At 41.2% G+C, this 19,030-nt stretch overlaps 1 protein-coding gene across 5 annotated transcripts in view; it reads left to right on the top strand.

The window, feature by feature from the left end:
* LOC126263136 (pyruvate dehydrogenase phosphatase regulatory subunit, mitochondrial-like) overlaps positions 1-19,030 on the top strand; it is a 175,994-nt gene that overhangs the window by 133,743 nt on the left and 23,221 nt on the right. For 4 of the 5 annotated variants that reach the window (XM_049960162.1, XM_049960160.1, XM_049960161.1 and 1 more), the window contains exons 13-14: positions 8,581-8,902; positions 8,995-9,314. In XM_049960162.1, coding sequence (XP_049816119.1) covers positions 8,581-8,902; positions 8,995-9,314 — 642 coding nt within the window. Of the gene's footprint in view, positions 1-8,580; positions 8,903-8,994; positions 9,315-13,589; positions 13,915-19,030 lie in introns of all 5 variants that reach the window. The other variant, XR_007546847.1, reaches the window with a different exon arrangement.

Here is a 19,030-nt window from a genome sequence, read left to right as displayed (position 1 = left end):
GGCTGAAATCGAAATAAGTGTCCAAGGAATAGAAAAGCAACTGGAATCACTCAACAGAGGAAAGTCCACTGGACCTGATGGGATACCAGTTCGATTCTACACAGAGTACGCGAAAGAACTTGCCCCCCTTCTAACAGCCGTGTACCACAAGTCTCTAGAGGAACGGAAGGTTCCAAATGATTGGAAAAGAGCACAAGTAGTCCCAGTCTTCAAGAAGGGTCGTCAAGCAGATGCGCAAAACTATAGACCTATATCTCTGACGTCGATCTGTTGTAGAATTTTAGAACATGTTTTTTGCTCGAGTATCATGTCGTTTTTGGAAACCCAGAATCTACTATGTAGAAATCAACATGGATTCCAGAAACAGCGATCGTGTGAGACCCAACTCGCTTTATTTCTTCATGAGACCCAGAAAATATTAGATACAGGCTCCCAGGTAGATGCTATTTTTCTTGACTTCCGGAAGGCGTTCGATACAGTTCAGCACTGTCGCCTGATAAAGTAAGAGCCTACGGAATATGGCTGGATTGAAGAGTTTTTAGCAAACAGAACACATCATGTTGTTATCAATGGAGAGACGTCTACAGACGTTAAAGTAACATCTGGTGTGCCACAGGGGAGTGTTATGGGACCATTGCTTTTCACAATATATATAAATGACTTAGTAGATAGTGTCGGAAGTTCCATGCGGCTTTTCGCGGATGATGCTGTAGTATACAGAGAAGTTGCAGCATTAGAAAATTGTAGCGAAATGCAGGAAGATCTGCAGCGGATAGGCACTTGGTGCAGGGAGTGGCAACTGTCCCTTAACATAGACAAATTTAATGTATTGCGAATACGTAGAAAGAAGGATCCTTTATTGTATGATTAGATGATAGCGGAACAAACACTGGTAGCAGTTACTTCTGTAGAATATCTGGGAGTATGCGTGCGGAACGATTTGAAGTGGAATGATCATATAAAATTAATTGTTGGTAAGGCGGGTACCAGGTTGAGATTCATTGGGAGAGTGCTTAGAAAATGTAGTCCATCAACAAAGGAGGTGGCTTACAAAACACTCGTTCGACCTATACTTGAGTATTGCTCATCAGTGTGGAATCCGTACCAGATCGGGTTGACGGAGGAGATAGAGAAGATCCAAAGAAGAGCAGCGCGTTTCGTCACAGGGTTATTTGGTAACCATGATAGCGTTACGGAGACGTTTAATAAACTCAAGTGGCAAACTCTGCAAGAGAGGCGCTCTGCATCGCGGTGTAAATTGCTCGCCAGGTTTCGAGAGGGTGCATTTCTGGATGAGGTATCGAATATATTGCTTCCCCCTACTTATACCTCCCGAGGAGATCACGAATGTAAAATTAGAGAGATTAGAGTGCGGACGGAGGCTTTCAGACAGTCGTTCTTCCCGCGAACCATATGCGACTGGAACAGGAAAGGGAGGTAATGACAGTGGCACGTAAAGTGCCCTCCGCCACACACCGTTGGGTGGCTTGCAGAGTATAAATGTAGATGTAGATGTATAAAAAGCTGTGCAGTGATTTGCAGAAGAGCTGGTACATGACATGGTTGATTTCCATATGTGGCCCAGCCTCTGATGGAGTAGGATAAACTTGTTATAAAACAGGAGTTGGAAGTGCTGTGTGGGTGGATTGGGCACATGTTGCGCTCAGTCTTCCACAGGGATATGATCCGTGTGGCTGGGGTTTGGGGTTGGGTGTGGTGTAAGGATAGATGAAGATGTTGTGGAGGTTGGATAGACAATGGAATTAGGAGGGGTGGGAAGGATCTTGAATAGGATGTCCATTATTTCAGGGCCTAATGAAAGATAATCAAAGCTCTGACATAGGAAGTGAATCAGTTGTTTCTGTCCAGGATGGTGATGGGGGGTGACGAAGGAGTGCTCCTTTGTAGATTGTTCTTGCAGGTGGTGGGAGGATTAGGGGTGTGTCGGGATATAGCACAGGAAATCTGTTTGCAGAATGCTCTGGGGGATAGTGCCTGTCTGTGAAGGACTTTGTGAGGCCTTCAGCACAATGGACAAGGGAGTTCTCATCACTGCAGGTATGCCATATCCGTTCAAGCTGGATGAGAGGGCTTTTTGGTGTGGAAGGGATGGCAGCAGCTGAAATGCTGCTACTGTTGATGGTTGATGGGTTTAATGTGGACAGAGGTGTGAATGGAGCCACCAGAGAGGAGGGATATGTTAGGTGAAGCAGATGGGAGAGAAGGTATTGAACTGCTGAAGGTGTGAGGGTAGGGTGTCTTGGCTCTGAGTCCAGATTATGAAGATATCAATGGACCTGAACCAAACCAGGGGTTTGAGGTTGTGGAAGGCTGGGAAGGTTTCCTGTAGATGGCCTATAAACAGTTTGGCATAGGAGGGCACCATTTGGGTTCCAACGGCTGTAGTGTGGATTTGTTTGTATATCTTTCCTTCAAAGGAGAAATCATTTGCATGTTAGGAGAAAGTTAGTAAGGTTTATGAGGAATGAGATTTTGGGTTTGGGGTGTGAAGGACATTGGGAGAGGTAACGTTCAGTAGTGGCAAGACCATGGACATGAGTGATATTAGTGTATAGGGAAGTGGCTGCAACAGTGATGAGTAGGGATCCATGAGGTAAAGAAGGGGGGATGGTGCAGAGTCTATGAAGGTGGATCTTTATCATGTGAGGCTAGATTTCGGGAAGTTGGTTGGAGGTATTGGTCAATGAGGATGAAAATTCTTTAAGTGGGGACACAATAACTAGCTACAATGGGGCATTCAGAATAGTTTGGTTTGTAAATTTTGGGAAGAATGTAGAAGGTGGATGTGTAAGGTGCCATAAGGATGAGGAGGGAAATGGATTCAAGGGAGAGGTTCTGGAAGGGCCTAAGGCTTTAAGCTGGGATTGGAGGTTATGTTGGACTTCTGGGATGGGGTCACTCTTGCAGAGTTTGTAGGTAGTGGTGTCAGACAAGTAGCATAGCCTCATCTGCAATTCACAATGACAGTGGTGGAACCTTTCATCTGCAGGTAGGATGAATTAGGTCAGGATCTGTTTTGAGGCTGTGTATGGCTTTTCTTCCTTCTGCTGAAAGATTGGTGTTCTTAAGAGGAAATGTGGGAAAGAATGATGAGGACAAGTTGGAGGTAGGGAATTTGTGGAAGATGACCAGTAGGAAGGGGGTATGTGGGAAGGGGGAGGATGGTTGTTAGATGTTGGTATGAATTGGGAGAGACAGTGTTCAATGTTGGGATTAGGATGGCTTTGGTTGGTGGGATTGGTGAAAAAGAAGTGTTTTCATTGCCTGGATCTTGACAAGGAGAATAGGTATCTGACAAGTCCAACATGGTTAAATTTTGGTGCTGGGTTGAAGTTGTGGCCTTTTGGATGGGACTGAAACTTCTGTGGGGCAAAGGATCTTGGTGTAGAGGTTAAAAGAGTGTTTTGGGATTGTTTTAGCTCTGTGTTTAGTGGAGAGTTGGGTGGGAGTTTTGTGGATGTGGCAACTTGAAAAGATCCGGTTGGCAGGGTCTGGGCACTGTGAGGGGCTGAGAAGGAGAAACACTGTGGCTTGGCTAGGGTTTAGATAGTGGTGCCCCAAGACAGCAGTAGGATGTCAGCAGGCTAGGTAACTTATGTAGGTGGTGTCTGGAATCCTCTTCCAGGTACTAGAGTGCAATATACTCAGTTTCAGAGATGTGATGTATGTAGTAGGGATTCCACAGTAGCAGTATCTTGTGAAGGGAGCAGAGGATGCCTCTGCTGTGAAGATGTGTTTTCACAGTATCAGATTTGTAAGGGACAGGGACTGACAGAATCTGGAAAGATGAAGGCCATCATGAGAGGAGGGATGGGAGCCAGAGAAACGAATTTTTATGGTTAGTCCATTTGGGGAGGGGGGGGGGGGGATTCCATGGTTTAGGCAACATTTAAGGAACATGATTTGGGACTGGGTTTTAGTCAGGAAAAGAGATACTTTTCTGAATTGCTGCAGAAAGATGGAACAGAGGTCCATCATGGAAGGGATGGTGTCGGGAAAATAGGAAATGAGGTAGAAATGAAGGCCTTAGTTGGTTGTGAGGAGAGCTGGCTAACAGAAAAATAAGTGTAAAAATACTCACAAATATGTGAAAATATGCACAAATATGTACACATACATTAAAATACACAAAAAATATGTGCAAATATATAAAAACATAAACAAACACATACAGATATTGAAAAAAGTATAAAAATGTGGGAAAAAGGCTGGAATGGATGAGGTATGGAAGTATGCACTTTTTGGGTTAAGAGAAAAGGGGGGGGGGCAGTTCTGTCAAGATTCACAAGGTCATGTGGCATGGCACATGTAGGTGTGGAAAATAATATGTGAAAATAGTGAGGAAATGTAATCTGTAGGAATAATTACGATTGCCAGCAGGAAGAATTTGGGGCATGTGGTTCTTCACCCACAAACTGCATGATCACATAGTTGTGTGTTGTGCTTGAGTGAGACCATTGATACTGTGTGGCTCAGATGTCATACATGCACAGAGATAACATAAACATACACAATTACACTCATAAATAGATACATACATTTCTTGTCTTCCTGAGTTACCCGTTTGGACATTGTATTTCACTGGTCTATTGGATGTATTGTAAAATACCTCTTAATTGCAGTAATTAATGATTCACACAATTTTCAACAAAATTTGCACATTATATTAGATGATCATTTAAGGTATTAACAAGTAATTTTTTAGTGTATTCCTGAAGGCATGTATTTCACTTTAATCTCTTGTGGTAGTTTATTGTGTAGTTTAATTCCATTATATACCACACTATTTTGGTTTTTTGTTTTGTTTTTTCTCTTGAGATGTAAGTGGTGGCTGGATCTGGTTCCATGTAAAAGTAGAGACCTGTTTGTTGGGTATGATCAATGTCTTTTTTAATATGGATCACTGTTTACAAAATATACTCACAGGGAACACTCAAGATTCCCTTAGATTTAAACAACTCAGTGCAGTGAGATCTCTTGCTACCTTTTATCATAATTCGTACAGCCATTTTTTGTAACTTAAAGGTTGTCTGTCTGTTCTTCTCATTTGTTCCCCAGACTGTTATCCCATAATGCATCACAGAATGAATGAATTGCAAAACATGTTGTTCTGGTGCATGAGCTACTACATACAGAATTTATTATTCTCAGTGCAAAGCATTCTGAAGCTACTCATTTCCTGAGGGTAGTAACATACTCAGTCCATTTTAGTTGTGCGTCAACACCCATCCCTAGAAATTTGGTTTGTGATACACATTCTGTGAGCTCATCTTTCACTTTTAAAGAGTATTTTTCAGTTTCCTGCCAATGTGAAAACTAAATGTTTTTTTTTTAAGTTAATTTGCTGTTGTCTACCCATCTCCATACAAGCATGGGTGTTTCTTCAGTTTTCTCCTTTAGCACACTTGGTGACGTTTCACTGATCAAAATGTTACTGTCATCAGCAAACAGTACTGTTTAGTCGTGTTTGACACACTGGGGAAAATCATTGATATACATCAAGAAGAGTAATGGGCCAAGCACACTTTCTTGGCGGACTCCAATGTTAACTTACTCTTGGTCTGAAAGGTATTTTACGGTATGGCTGGAGTTCATTTGAGAGCTCCGTAATTGTTGCACTCTGTTTTTGTAGGTATGAACGAAACCACTTATTTGATACCCCTCTTATACCTAGAGCTTCTATTTTATTTAACAGAACTGTATGGTGTACTGTAACAAAAGCTTTTCTGAAGCCAAGGAAGATGCAACCTTTATCTAGCGCTTCCAGAACAACATTTGTAAAATGAGCTATAGCTGATTGTGTGCCTGAACTCAAACTGTTCTTTACACAGAAGATCGTGCTTTGTTAGGTACCCCATGGGACTAATTTTCATTATGGTTTCCATTACTTGTGAAAATGATTAGAGTAACGAGATAAGTTTCTCCATTTTTCCAGTCTCCTTTCTTATGTAGGGGCAGGACCTTTGCATGCTTTAGTACCTCTGGGAAGCAACCTGTGGTGAATGATTCATTTATGATGCATGCCAAAGGGTCTTCGATACTGTGTTCACATTCTTCACTAAGCACACAGATACCTCATCTATACCTGCTGAAGTTTTATTTTTTAGGTTCTGAACAACATTGCTTATTTCTTCTGAAATGGTACAGGCTGTATTTTGTAAAATTTGTGTTGTAGTGTGGTAGCTATGTAGCTCAAATATCGATTTGCAAAGTTTGCAATTGTTTTTGTACCATTAATTGTGATACCATTGTGCTGTAATTGTACATTTATCTGTTTTGTCCTGTTTGGTGACATTCCAGGCCACTTTTATTTTGTTTTCTGCCTTTCCCAGAATTTTATCATTTTCAGACTTTTTTTGCTGTTAATAAAACTTTCATATACATGCTTTTGTATGTTTAGTAGTGTTTTTGAAATACGGGGTCATTTTGGTTGTTTTTATGTTGCTGGGGTGTTTGAGTGTTACAGAGGATTTCCTCATCCCATTGGTCAGCCAGTTGCTTTTGTTTTGTCTTTTAGTGCCTTGTAGTACTTTTGGAAACACTTCTTCAAACCTGAATTTAAATTTTGGTAGAAACTTTGAAAACTTTCTATCTGTACTAGTCTCCATGTGCACTGCTTCCCATGTTCCATTGTTCATTCACATGGTAAATTCAACCCTTTTTTGCTTAGAGAAGGCTGTTCTGTATGCGAGTATTTTGGTTTTGTTTTCTACAGCTATGTTTAATTTTAAGAGCTGACTGGAATGATCTGAAAGGCCCTGGTTACCTACAAGAACATCACAATTTTCTTTCTCCAGTCAATGACTGATGCTGAATGCTTAATTACCCTTACCAGTAGCTGTATATAATGATCAGAAATGTGTTGCAGAACCCATCTGGGTTCAATTTGTTGATGTTCAAATCTCCACAAATGAGAATTTTGCCTGTAGGATTAGTTACAAGGTCCAATACTTGGATTAGTTTTACTATGAATGTAGCTGTGTCACCACTGGGAGAATGGTAAATACAAAGTACAGTTAGTCTTTGGAACATATGTGGCTTTCATATCTCTATAGCTGATATTTCTACATGTTTTTCTTCGCTTAATCAAATAATGTCACCTCTAACTTTGTACATAATCTCTTCCATTACATGATACACCAACCCTCACAGCAGTTCTACTATGATGGCATGCTAGATTACGTGAACTTAGAGCTACAAGGGTAATTTCAGATCCCCTACACCAATGTGCTGTTATGCAAACAAGTGAGCTGTCAGTAGTCTGCAGTTCCACTTCTAGCTGTTGCACTTTATTTCTTACAGACTGGATATTTTGGTGGATCACTGAGAAACACTGAGTACTTCCTACCATGGAGCCTTCTCATTTTTCTTGTCTTCCTCTAAAAAGTCGTTTGGATGACGAGGAGCTACAATCTTCCTGTCATTCACTTCACTATCCACTTTTGTTTCTGCCAACTCCCAGCATTTTTTGTGTGTTTTGCTACTAACGCTGATGATTCTGTCACTTCTGCATTTTTTTAGGTGTTTTGGTGTTTCTATTGGGTCACACATACACGCACGCATGCATGCATGCGCGCGCGCACACACACACACACACACACACAAACACAAACACAGTGTCATCTCCGGGCACTAAGTCCCGACTATGACTGTGTCTCAGGCGAACAGTGATCTTTGCTGGGGTGGGTAGCAGAGGTACAGAAGAGGTGGGAAGAGAGAGGGATAACAGGGTAGGGGTGGAAGAAAGTGCTGTTGGCTGTGGGAGTGTGCCAGGATGTTACAGGATTGTCTACTGGTAGGTGCAGCATCAGGGGTCATGCAGAAGGTAAAGAGGAGAGGAGAAAAGTAGAGAAGAGAAAAGCACTATGCAAGTGTACTGGTGTGTTAGAGGCATGGTAGGGCTGGAGTAGAACAGGAAAGGGGATAAGTAGGTGGAGGACAGGGACTAGTGAAGGTTGAGTTCAGGAGAATCATGGGAATGAAGGATATGTTACAGAGAGAGTTCCCATCTGTGCAATTCAGAAACGGCATTGTTGGTGTGAAGAATTCAGATGCCACAAGCTATGAAGTAGTCACTGAATACAAGTGCCTTATGGTGTGTGCCATGATCAATGACCATTGGTCCAGCTGTCTCATGGACATAGTGTGACTGTAGCCATTAATGTGGGCAGATGGTTTGTTAGCTTTCATGCTCACATAAAATGTGGTACGTGGGACAGGACAAATAACAAGCTCTCTGTTCACATGAATGGTTATAGTCAAACCTCTTCCCGCAGCCTAGTATCTGCTCTCTGCACGATCCATAGAATTAATGTAATGTACACTAATGCTGCAAAGGAGAAGTGGGGAGTAAGTACTACCAAATCCTTCATTGTGTTCAGTAGCAGAGTTACTGCATTACATGGCCTTCCTGTAATATGCAGGATGCAGATTTTGGTGTCTTTATTATTTCTGCAGTACAAGTAAAGTCTTTTAGCAGAAAACAGTTATATAATGAATTATTGGAAGTTAGCACATAACAACCAACACTTTGGTTACAATCGGTTCTTTTTTCTTCAGCTACTTCATGGTGTCACCAACTAGTCAACAGACAAGGATATTTGAATGGATGCGTCAACATCTTCCTGCCAATCGAAGTGTAGGAATTTCTGATCTCACATCAATGTACACAGTCATAAATGTGGTTGGGCCTAAGGCACCTGACCTGATGGCAGAACTGTCAAACTCTGATGTGAATCTTCATCCTTTTACATACAAACAAATTAATGTTGGGTATGCATCAGATGTTATGGTAATGGCATTCACACACACAGGGGAGCCAGGATATTGTCTCTATGTTCCATCAGAATATGCTTTGCATGTATATGAGCAACTGATGATGGTAAGTAAAAGCACTGTCACTAAATGTGTCATAATATTGTTTCTAATTGAAAATATATAGTGATGACATTAGTATAAATATTTTTCTTGTAGATCGGACATGACTATGGTGCAAGAGATGTTGGCTGCTTGACACAACGTTTCATGAGGATTGAGAGGTTTATTCCATTTTGGGGAGAAGAGCTCACAAGTCTGGTGACGCCATTTGAAGCAGGAAGTGGTTTCCGAGTAAAGCTCGATAAAGAGTACTTCATTGGAAAATTTGCTCTCCAGCGTCAGAAGGAGCAGGGTGTGACAAAAAGGCTTGTTTTGTTTGAACTGGAGGATATCGATCCCGATAAACATGTATGGCCGTGGGGCGGTGAACCACTGTACAGAAATAATGAATTTGTTGGGACTGTCACATCAGCAGGGTAAGTACCATATAGTAATTGCTGTAAAACAGTTATTGATGAGAATCCAAACTGCAATTCTGTTTTTTGCTGGAAATGTTCTGACTGACTAAGTTATACAGGTACTATTTGCAACCCACCTTCACAACTGGAATTCTGCCAGCTCATCTCTCCAAGCCCTACGAGTTTAGGACTATCCCTCATAAAAGAAAGTATATTGCAGAAAAATGTCTTAGTTTTGCAGCAGTGTGTGCATCGGTTTTAGAAAGTAGGAGAGAGATACTGACAGAAATGAAACTGTCAAGATGGGTCATGTTTGTGCCAATAGCTAATAGCATTTCCCACCAAAGTCAGGTGTCTTAGTTCAGGTCCCAGTTTGGCAAACAGTTTTAGTCTGCCACAAAGTTGTAAAACAGATGAGGTTCCACTGCAAAGAAAAAGAATCATTCTGGAAACAGCACCTATACTGTGGATGTAATTTTTCCATGACAGCCCTCCTTCCAGGAGTTCTAGTCTAGCAGTGTATGCTGGAGAGCTGGCGTGAAGTTCAGAAAGTAATAGAGAGATACTGGTACAAGTGAAGCTGTGAGGGTGGGGCAGATTGAGTGTTGGGTCATACCTTTCAATTATCTGTGAGGATCGAGATGTTACGTATGGTAATATCGAACCCAACATTAAGTATTCACTCGTTTACAGTGAATTAACTTTATTTTGATCATGTCGGTACAAACACAGCCGCTCGAATACAGAGTTTGGAACACACTGAGATCAACAGTTTACAAAGAAGTTCGTTCTCAAAGATGAGACGGTCGACTCTTGCAGTCGATAACCGGCACAGAGCCCCCGCCGGTATTGCGGAGCACGATAAGGATGATGAGAAGCATGGTGTACCCAGCTGGCTGATGGCACAGGTGTGCGTGACCGATCGTGTCTTGGCAGGCGCTAGTGCGAGACACGATCGGACCATTTCTCGATGTCTTGGTAGGCACGTCCAGTGGAGGGAAGAAGGCGCGGAAGGTGTCCACAGGTTGACCGTGCCATGCTGCTGATGGCACGGTGGGAGCAGAAGGCGACGACATGTCGGTGGGGAGAACATCGTTGTGCCGAGGCCGTGCGGCGCAGCAGGGTTTTGATCCGATCAAAGGCGCGGAGTGCGTCAAAGATGCGATGTGATCTATTGCCAAAGTATTTTCTGGCAAGCGCCGTGGTAAGTGCATTGTGTCCAGTGACAGTTTGTTATTGGCTGTATGACATAAAGGAGCAAGCATGCTGTGGCCTAACAGGTTGCGTAAGAGATGCCAGATGAGCAACACTTGCGGTAATGACGGAGTTATAGAGGCGCTTGATGTCGCAGCAGGGGAGAAAACAGCAAGCTGCACATGACTGACCTTGGTGGCGGATGACTTCGGTGTAGACGGAAGCATCACCTCAGAGTCCGTGGACGGTGAGCGTGCTACAGCGGTAGATGGCAGGATGTTCCAAGCGGAGTTGACAGTGTCGGTGTTTTGATGTGCGAAACAGCCGAGGTCGAAGGGTGGGGGCATGGCCGAGAGCCCTGTGCATGAGGCATGGCAACGGCGAGAGGTGGTGGAAGGCGGACGTGGTTGGCGAAACCATGGTCGGAGCAGGAAGGCGATGAGATGTAATGTGAACGTGAAGAAGTCGAATCGGTGGATGAACTACTGGTCTGAGGCGGAGAGGCGACACAGTTCGATGGAACTGGAGCTGCGTGTGTGCTGTCACTGTTGGCACTGCGGTCGAGTTGTAAGGCTGCAAGCTGCTCATGCGAAACTGCTGGACGGTCGTGTGTCGGAGCGGAAAGATGCTCACTCGTTGAAGCAGAAACGGCAGATGTGTTGGTCATACATTGCGGATGTAGTGAAGAGGGCGGCAAAGCAAGCGGCACTGGAATGCGGATGGTTATGCCGCGGTACAGAAACGAAGTGTCTGGAACTACCAAGGAAAGGTGGCAGTGGCATAAATAAGTTGCTTGTATCACATCAGTAATGTAGAATTTCCACTTGAGGCGGCGTGATGATGACAGTTGTGACATCTGGGACATAGATCCATGTAGCGTGATCGTCAGGGTATTAGTTGTAGCTGGTAGTAACGGCAAAGGATCGGAAGCAGTCGGAGGCGGAACAGTGACAGGAGCATCTCGTTGCATGTCGTGCTTGGTCTGTGTCGGCTGCAGCATATGTAACTGATCTTGTACCAACAAGTTGTATGTCGCAATTTGCTCACATAGCTGTTGCAGTTGTTCAGGCGAAAATGTATGTCGTGAAGCAGTCGGAGGCGGAACAATGACAGGAGCATCTCGTTGCATGTTGTGCTCGGTTGGTGTCGGCTGCAGCATGTGTAACTAATCTTGTACCAACAAGTTGTATATCGCAATTTGCTCACGTAGCTGTTGCAGTTCTTCAGGCGAAAATGTATGTCGTGAAGCAGTCTGCTGTGTATCACTGAGTAAGATGGGGTCGAAATCAGAATCTGTTTCTATCAGAGTGTAACCTGGCGTACAAGACAAGGTTGGCGGCACAGTGTTGACGTAACAGTTGGAGTAGAAGAGATCATGTGTGCGATTGTGAATGTGAAACTCAGTACTCGGCAGTGGCGGAGTGAGAACATGTTCACTGCTTTATGAAGCATTGTATGACTGAAATTGTCTTCTGGGGTGGGTGAACAAGTTGCGGGTGCGATCGAGTCGTGAACGGCCGGGCGGTAAGCATGCATAGTCTCGGCGAGTTGTTGACAAGATGCGGGTGCAGTAGCTGTGGCGGGGACGTATGTCGCGCAGCTGTTTGTTTTGACTGGGTCGAGGTCAGTGAACCAGCAGGCGGTGGCCGTGACGTTGCTGTCGGTAGCGGTCAAGCAGAGTCAGTGCGGCTCAGGTGCTGTGTAGAGGGAGGCGTGGCACGTCGAGTGTTGCACTGAGAAACAGCCGGCATTGTCGTCGGTGTAATTGGTGCATTGTCGTTGATCAGTAGGATGTCTTTGATGAAATTGTTCCTCTGAATTCGACCAGGCATGCGATTTAGCCGTAGTTCGGAGTTCGTGCAAACTGGGATTTGCAACATAGTCCCCATTTGTAGCAGTTCATTGTTTGGCATGATTGTCCAATGTCGAAGGACTGCACAAAGTTAATTCATTACACAAAAGCAAGTCAGAATTGTCCAAATTATTTGGTGAAGGAGCACTGCACTGTCTGGAAGTGAAATTACCGACGCATTGAGCGGGTTTCGACGGACGACATGTGCGCCTAGGTCACATTGTCGATGTGTGAGAAGGTGACGAAAGTTACCAAAAAGCACGATTCACATAAGAGTCGGGAATTTACACACTAATTACACTTCCTGTACACTGCATCCAGATGTGGCACGATGCGAAGTCAATGGACGTAGAAATCCGACAAAGGGTTGCTGCATTGTTTGTCCAAGGTGATGTTCTAGTACACATTTCTGGCATCGTAAGCAGCGTTCGTGAGTGTCGGGGTCACCAGTGTGGGGATCGAGATGTTACGTACAGTAATATCGAACCCAACATTAAGTATTCGCTCGTTTACAATGAATTAACTTTATTTTGATCATGTCGGTACAAACACATCCGCTCGAATACAGGAACACGCTGGGATCAACAGTTTTGAAAGAAGTTCGTTCTCAAAGATGAGGCGGTCAACTCTTGCAGTCGATAACCACCACATATCATTTGGTTCATCTTTCTCTAGATGCCTGAGAGTCGAAGTGAAAGGCAGTGGGATTTAACCCCTGGTCAATTATAGGATTCATTATCTGATATTTTTTGTGAGTTTACTTGCTGTGTGTATCTAAAATGACAAAGGGCCACTAGGGTTCAGAGTCCACTCAGCTCTAAAGAGAGGACAGCAGAGTCATTCCACAGTTTGCCAGAAGACAAATGCATAACTCTTACAATAGCAGAACGGTTACTAAAACGTTGTTTGGTTAAAACCAACTTCCAGGTTGATGACCTCTTTACTGATTACAGCTTCCCCTCTAAATATACTGAAGTTTCATTTTGGTATTGAAATTTATAGTTTTTTGTACTTATTGTGGTCATGAAGCTCAGTTAATGATTCTACTTAATCTGTCTGTCAAAATTCTTTGAAAGTGTGTATCAAAATGTGACATGAAGATTGAGAATGGAACATTAATAGCATTATGATAACACATCTCTCAATGACCACTTCCTTAAAATGTTTGTTAAAACATGTAAAATTACTCACAGGGAAATTTCTTTTGTATGTGAGGTGCATTCTTTTTTATTTATCTGGCATTATAGGACCACTGAAGATAACTGATTTAGAAACAAAGGAAGCTGTACTGCACAAGACTTCGGAGAGAGTAAAGACTCTGGTTTAAGAACAAATGAACGGAGACAAGGAGGGGACCAGAGGGAGGAATGAAGGGATTTGATCAGATAAATGTGGCTAAAAGTATAAACTAGTTCCTGAGTAATCATTAATTATCCAAATGCTAAAGCCAAATAAATATTACACAAGGAAATTAAACACTTGGCAGTGTTGAATCCTGTATTTTGGTACTGCAGTTCTGCACTATGGTGCAACGCTGTTTAACATACTGGCAGAGAAATGGGAGCCAAAAAGGTACTGGAACATAAATTAAGAGTTATTCCTGCTATAAATTATGGGTGCTTATATACTTTATAATTCTAGACCTCTGTTAGCTACCTACATGGTGGTGTATGTGCGGGAATCCAAGAAAGAATATTAAACTGGCTTTCACAAATGTGACCTGCATAAACATACGCATGTTTCCATAAATAGCAGCACCTTAGTCTATTAGATAACCAGCAATTGAATAGTACAACTTGAAGAGCACCAATAATTAGCAAATGATATCTATTTTGTGATAGAATAATATATTTTACTTGCTGGTAATGTTCATGGCAGAAGCGGAGTGTATTCTTTTTAACTGACAAAACATAAACAATAGGAGCAGTGTTCACTAACACAAAAAGGGACAAAAGTTTGAGCTTTAGCAATTAGAATATTCTAAAATCAACATAAAAGAACAACACAAAAATTGTAGGGTACATGCACGGATATCAAAGAATATGATGAGTTCTTCCCAATATTGGATCACTGGAAGCAAAAGGTCCTTTGACACCCTGGTAAGCATGGCATGTTATGTTATGGGAATGATGTTTTAGTGAATTGTGATATGCATAGTAATTTTGACTTTGACGTGCCAATGCATTGCTCATTTTATGTATTGTGTACCTGGAAATTCTATGGTACGATTTTGTGTGGCACAAGATGTTTGTAGCAATCTGTATGGAGATCAGAAGATGGCAACTTAGTTTTACCAAAACTGGTTAATCTATAATAAAGTTTTTATAGCGATCTCAGCTAAGAAGTTGCTGTTCTCCTAAGTGCATGGAAATGGTTACCGGCAATGGATTAATAAGAAATATTTTAATGCTGGAGAATTACTGTAATAATAATGTTGCTACATGCTACATAATATATCTTGTATAGTTTCATTTAACATGTTCAAATAAATTCAGAGGTTGCGGCCAGTCTGGATATTGGCCCAATATTTATTTGAATATTTAATGTGCTAGAAACTTTTAAAATCCATTTAATAGTTTTGCAACAATGTGATTAAGTATTATAAGTCTTAAAAGACTAGCAAGACATGACTAAGATGCACTGTGGTGATTCGCCTGGTTTATTTCTTTGTTGATTGTCCTCGGTGTCGACATACTGTGTTGCTACACTGGCTGAAAAATGGGGTGTGGAAGTACAACAGTGACTACTTTAAACGATGTAGCTAACAGGTGCACATTTGCATTTCACTGTACTCTACTTTTACTGTTCACAACCCCCAATAATACAGAGTTATATGGCCAGTACGCTATTGTTTAACTTTCCGTAAGCCTCATTAATAGGTTCCAGGCAAACATCCACATACTGCTACAACAGTTTCCTGTTGAACATTTACAAGCAGTAAAAGCCTAACCCTATAGTCCACATTTCTTGAAGAATAAAAAGGTACCAATGGAACAGACAATGTCATTGTTTTAACACACGGCCTAATTGTATTACACTTATTTCAGAGACGCATTGTTGTTGTTCTAATCAATACAGGTTCCTCGTCTGAAACTCAGCCATGGACTGACTGTCTCAGGACCAAAAATTGGGCCCTTATGTATCCTCACAATAATAGGTACTGAAACTACACACTGATTGATGTTTAATTTACAGATATTACAATTAAAACTTAGCTTGTTAGATTAACTGAACACATCAAAAAATTCGTTCCTTTTTAAGAGTTTCTTCTACTGCAAGAATTAGGTGGAATTATTTGTATAAATCATGAAATTAACAAATATCATTATGCAAACAATACTTTTGACAAAACTGTTAATTACTTTGGAATTAATTAAGGGCTGGCTTTGCCAACATGTTTTAGATCCAGATAGACCATTTAAGAATACTATTAGTTGTTCCTTCAAATGTTTATAATTAGTTCAGAATTTATATTTGTTTATATGTCAAGAATAGAATTTAAGTTATGAAACAGTTACTGATTTCACCCTGCAATAAAAGATACTAACTGGGAATAGTTGAAATAAATTAGAAAATCAATTACATACATAAAACTAAGCACAAAATTAGATCTGGTGTTATATTCTTTAAAACTGATGGCCAACCTTTCTCTTTTATGAAAATGCAGATTATACTCATGAATGTTAATGGTAAAATGAATTGTAAGGAGGCAGATGGCAAAACAAGGGGGAAGTAAAAATATCCCAGCTTGCTTCGTCAAAGCACCAAAGTAACAATTTGCTGCTTGTATTCAAGTAGCACATTGTCACATTGTAACCACAGTTAGGTACAAATGCAAAAGCAGGGTCATCAATGAAGTTCAACACTTAATACTGACAGTATGTTTATTAAGAACACCCCAATGTACAGACAGAACTGAACTGAAGTCTTGGACAGAGATTGCTGCTACTTATACAAACATAAAGTATTTGAGAAATTGCATGCATCACAAACATATGAAATTTTGAAAATCTTCCAGAAATGATCAATACTAAACAATAAGTAACTGCTGATGGCCAGATTTGACCTGTTGATTTGTAGCATGCAAGTCAGCAGCAGAAACTCTACATTGCATGCAGCACAGCCCGCAACATTACTTCCTCTCCTGGAAAAAGAGTAACCTGGTGGTTAAGAAGTCCTCATTCGAGCTGACCACAACACCCTGGATCTAGATCGTATCAGGGGTACTCCGTATAGCAGTGCTGGTGGATCCTTGCATTTTGGCGGTTTTGTCACATCCTCTTCAACTATGAGCATTGAAGATAATCCCTTCCATTGAAGCTTGTCCCTCCCATTGAAGCTTCACATTTGTCAAGTGGGTCTTCAGGTTCCTTGAATGAGAAGTCACATTGTCAAGCTGTCCCTTAGGACTGTAATAGGGCTTCATATGGAGGACATCGATGATGTCTTTGCATTTTTGTCTTCTTCATGAAGGGTCATAATCCTAGACTTTGCATGTGACTAATGACAAATGACGAAGGATGTGATATGGCCCAGAAGTAGTGTTTTAGTAACTTCTCTGACAGCCCAACTCCACACACAGGCTTCAGTATTGTTCACTTTCCTTGAATCTGTTGCTTTGATTTGCTATCTCTAGCTTACAGGCATAGCTAAACTTTATACAACCGATGGTGACTATGTCACTGGTGTACAGTTAAATAAGTGTGGGGCTTGTGGTGTAGGATTTACTTGTAGTTTCTCTGATGCTAACTTGAAAAGAACATTAGCATCATTTCAATTAGTGCTGTGATATTTGAGCTTGAAATGGTTTGATTTAATTTATACATTAAACCATCCAGCCACACAGTGTCATATGCCGGTGTGATGTCAATAAATGCCACTGAACTTTTCTTTTTCTTTTGGAAGCCTACTTGTGTAAATGGTGTTAGGGTAAGAAGTTGCTTGTAGCAGCTTTGTTTTGTGCAAAATTCTGCATGATGTAGGGGGTTATGGTTGTAGAATCAATTGTGATCACAGCTTTAAGAATCAGTGCAGTGGATGAAGTACTCAATGCAGACTGTCATCCACCAATCCTAGTTTTTTGACATTGTGATTCCTCACAAGAAGTCGATTAAGATTCAGTGGAATGATGCTGCTGCAGGTGGAATTGGTAACAGATATGCTGGAGGTAATTATGGCATGTTCTTGTGTCACTGGCATTCCTTACAGTGGCTCGGATAATTTATAACAAATCAGTAGTGACGTGGTCAGTGACACATCACAGGTGATCATATATTGGGGCATCATGGAAAAACTTTGAATAACTGGCTATAGATGAGCTGGGATGACTAGCAACAATTTCTGCTCCATTGGATCATAATTCCTCATATAAAATGTCCCACTTATCAGTTGTAATTCTCCTTTGGTCAGTTCCTCCTCCTTTGAGCTATGGTTTTCAGTAGTACTGGATCTCCCTTCTGTTCAGCAGCATTATTGTTTAATGCAGGGACAACTGAGATTTCAATCACACTGTTGTCTTCAACCAAAGGATTCCTTGTAAGGCAGTTGGCGTCCTTGGGGTTGCATGCACTTTTGTATACCACTGTGATATCATACTCCTGAAGCCTCAGTGCCTATCTCACCAGTCAACGCGGCAGATCCTCCAGACTAGTCAGCCAACGTACAGAACAGTGGTACACCACAAGGGTGAATAGTTTGCCAAATAAATACAGCCGGAACATGTTGATGGCCCAAACAACTACAAGGCACGCTTTCTCAGTTGTAGAGTAGGTAATCACAGATGAATTACACCTACCCCATGACTGTTAGTGTCAGTGTAAAATTCTGTCTTACCATTCTCGTCATACAATGCTAAGAGTGGAGAAGATATCAGTGACTCTTTTTTGCACTTCTTCCTCAAAGATTAAGCATCTCTCTGTAGTAGCTTGTAATCTTACCCTCCCATACATCACTATTAAAATTTTTCTTAGTGTCTTCATTAGTTTCAAATGCTTTGAGAGGCATAAGATATACAAAGGAAAAACATTTACTTATCTTCATTGTCTCTTCTTGTTGTTGGCTACAGTTTTTGTGTCTGGGGTACATTCTTGCGGCTGAAATTTTGATTTATCGTTGTGGGTTCCTGATGACTAAATAACTGATGAAGATTTGCCTGTATATTTCTCGAATTTTATTTTTTGTCACTTTTTTAAATATCACACTGTCTTTACAATTTCTACTTCTATCACACCAGAAATTACATTATTAGTGACTCAGTCAAAAACATGTCTAATTCCATCAGATGCATGTCCACTACTACTTACATTCTGCAGTACTCACAATATTCCAAAGAGTTTACAAACTTTCTTGACAAAAGAAGAGTCTTTGCTAAAATATATCATTATTTTATAAATGAATCCAGAAATAAATTTAATGATTAGCGTTAAATTGTGCAATTGATAATTTCAAGTATACCAGAAATTTCATAATTTCAAATATTTTTAAAAGAAGAGTAATTTTAACTGTACATACATAGTACTACCAAATTAATTTCTTTTTGAGCCAACAAAATTATATAAAATTGTTTTAGTTAAACAACCGAAGAATCGATAGTATAAATAGTATCAGTTATATCTATAAAAAAAGGTAATGTTACAGGATGGTGTCGTATTACAATTTCACCCTCATAAAATTTAGAAACAGGTTGTTT

The sequence above is a fragment of the Schistocerca nitens genome, chromosome 6 (genome assembly GCF_023898315.1).
Source record: "Schistocerca nitens isolate TAMUIC-IGC-003100 chromosome 6, iqSchNite1.1, whole genome shotgun sequence".
NCBI lineage: Eukaryota > Metazoa > Arthropoda > Insecta > Orthoptera > Acrididae > Schistocerca > Schistocerca nitens.
The sequence above is the reverse complement of the archived record's forward strand: the minus strand, read 5'-3'. Positions and strand labels throughout refer to the sequence as shown.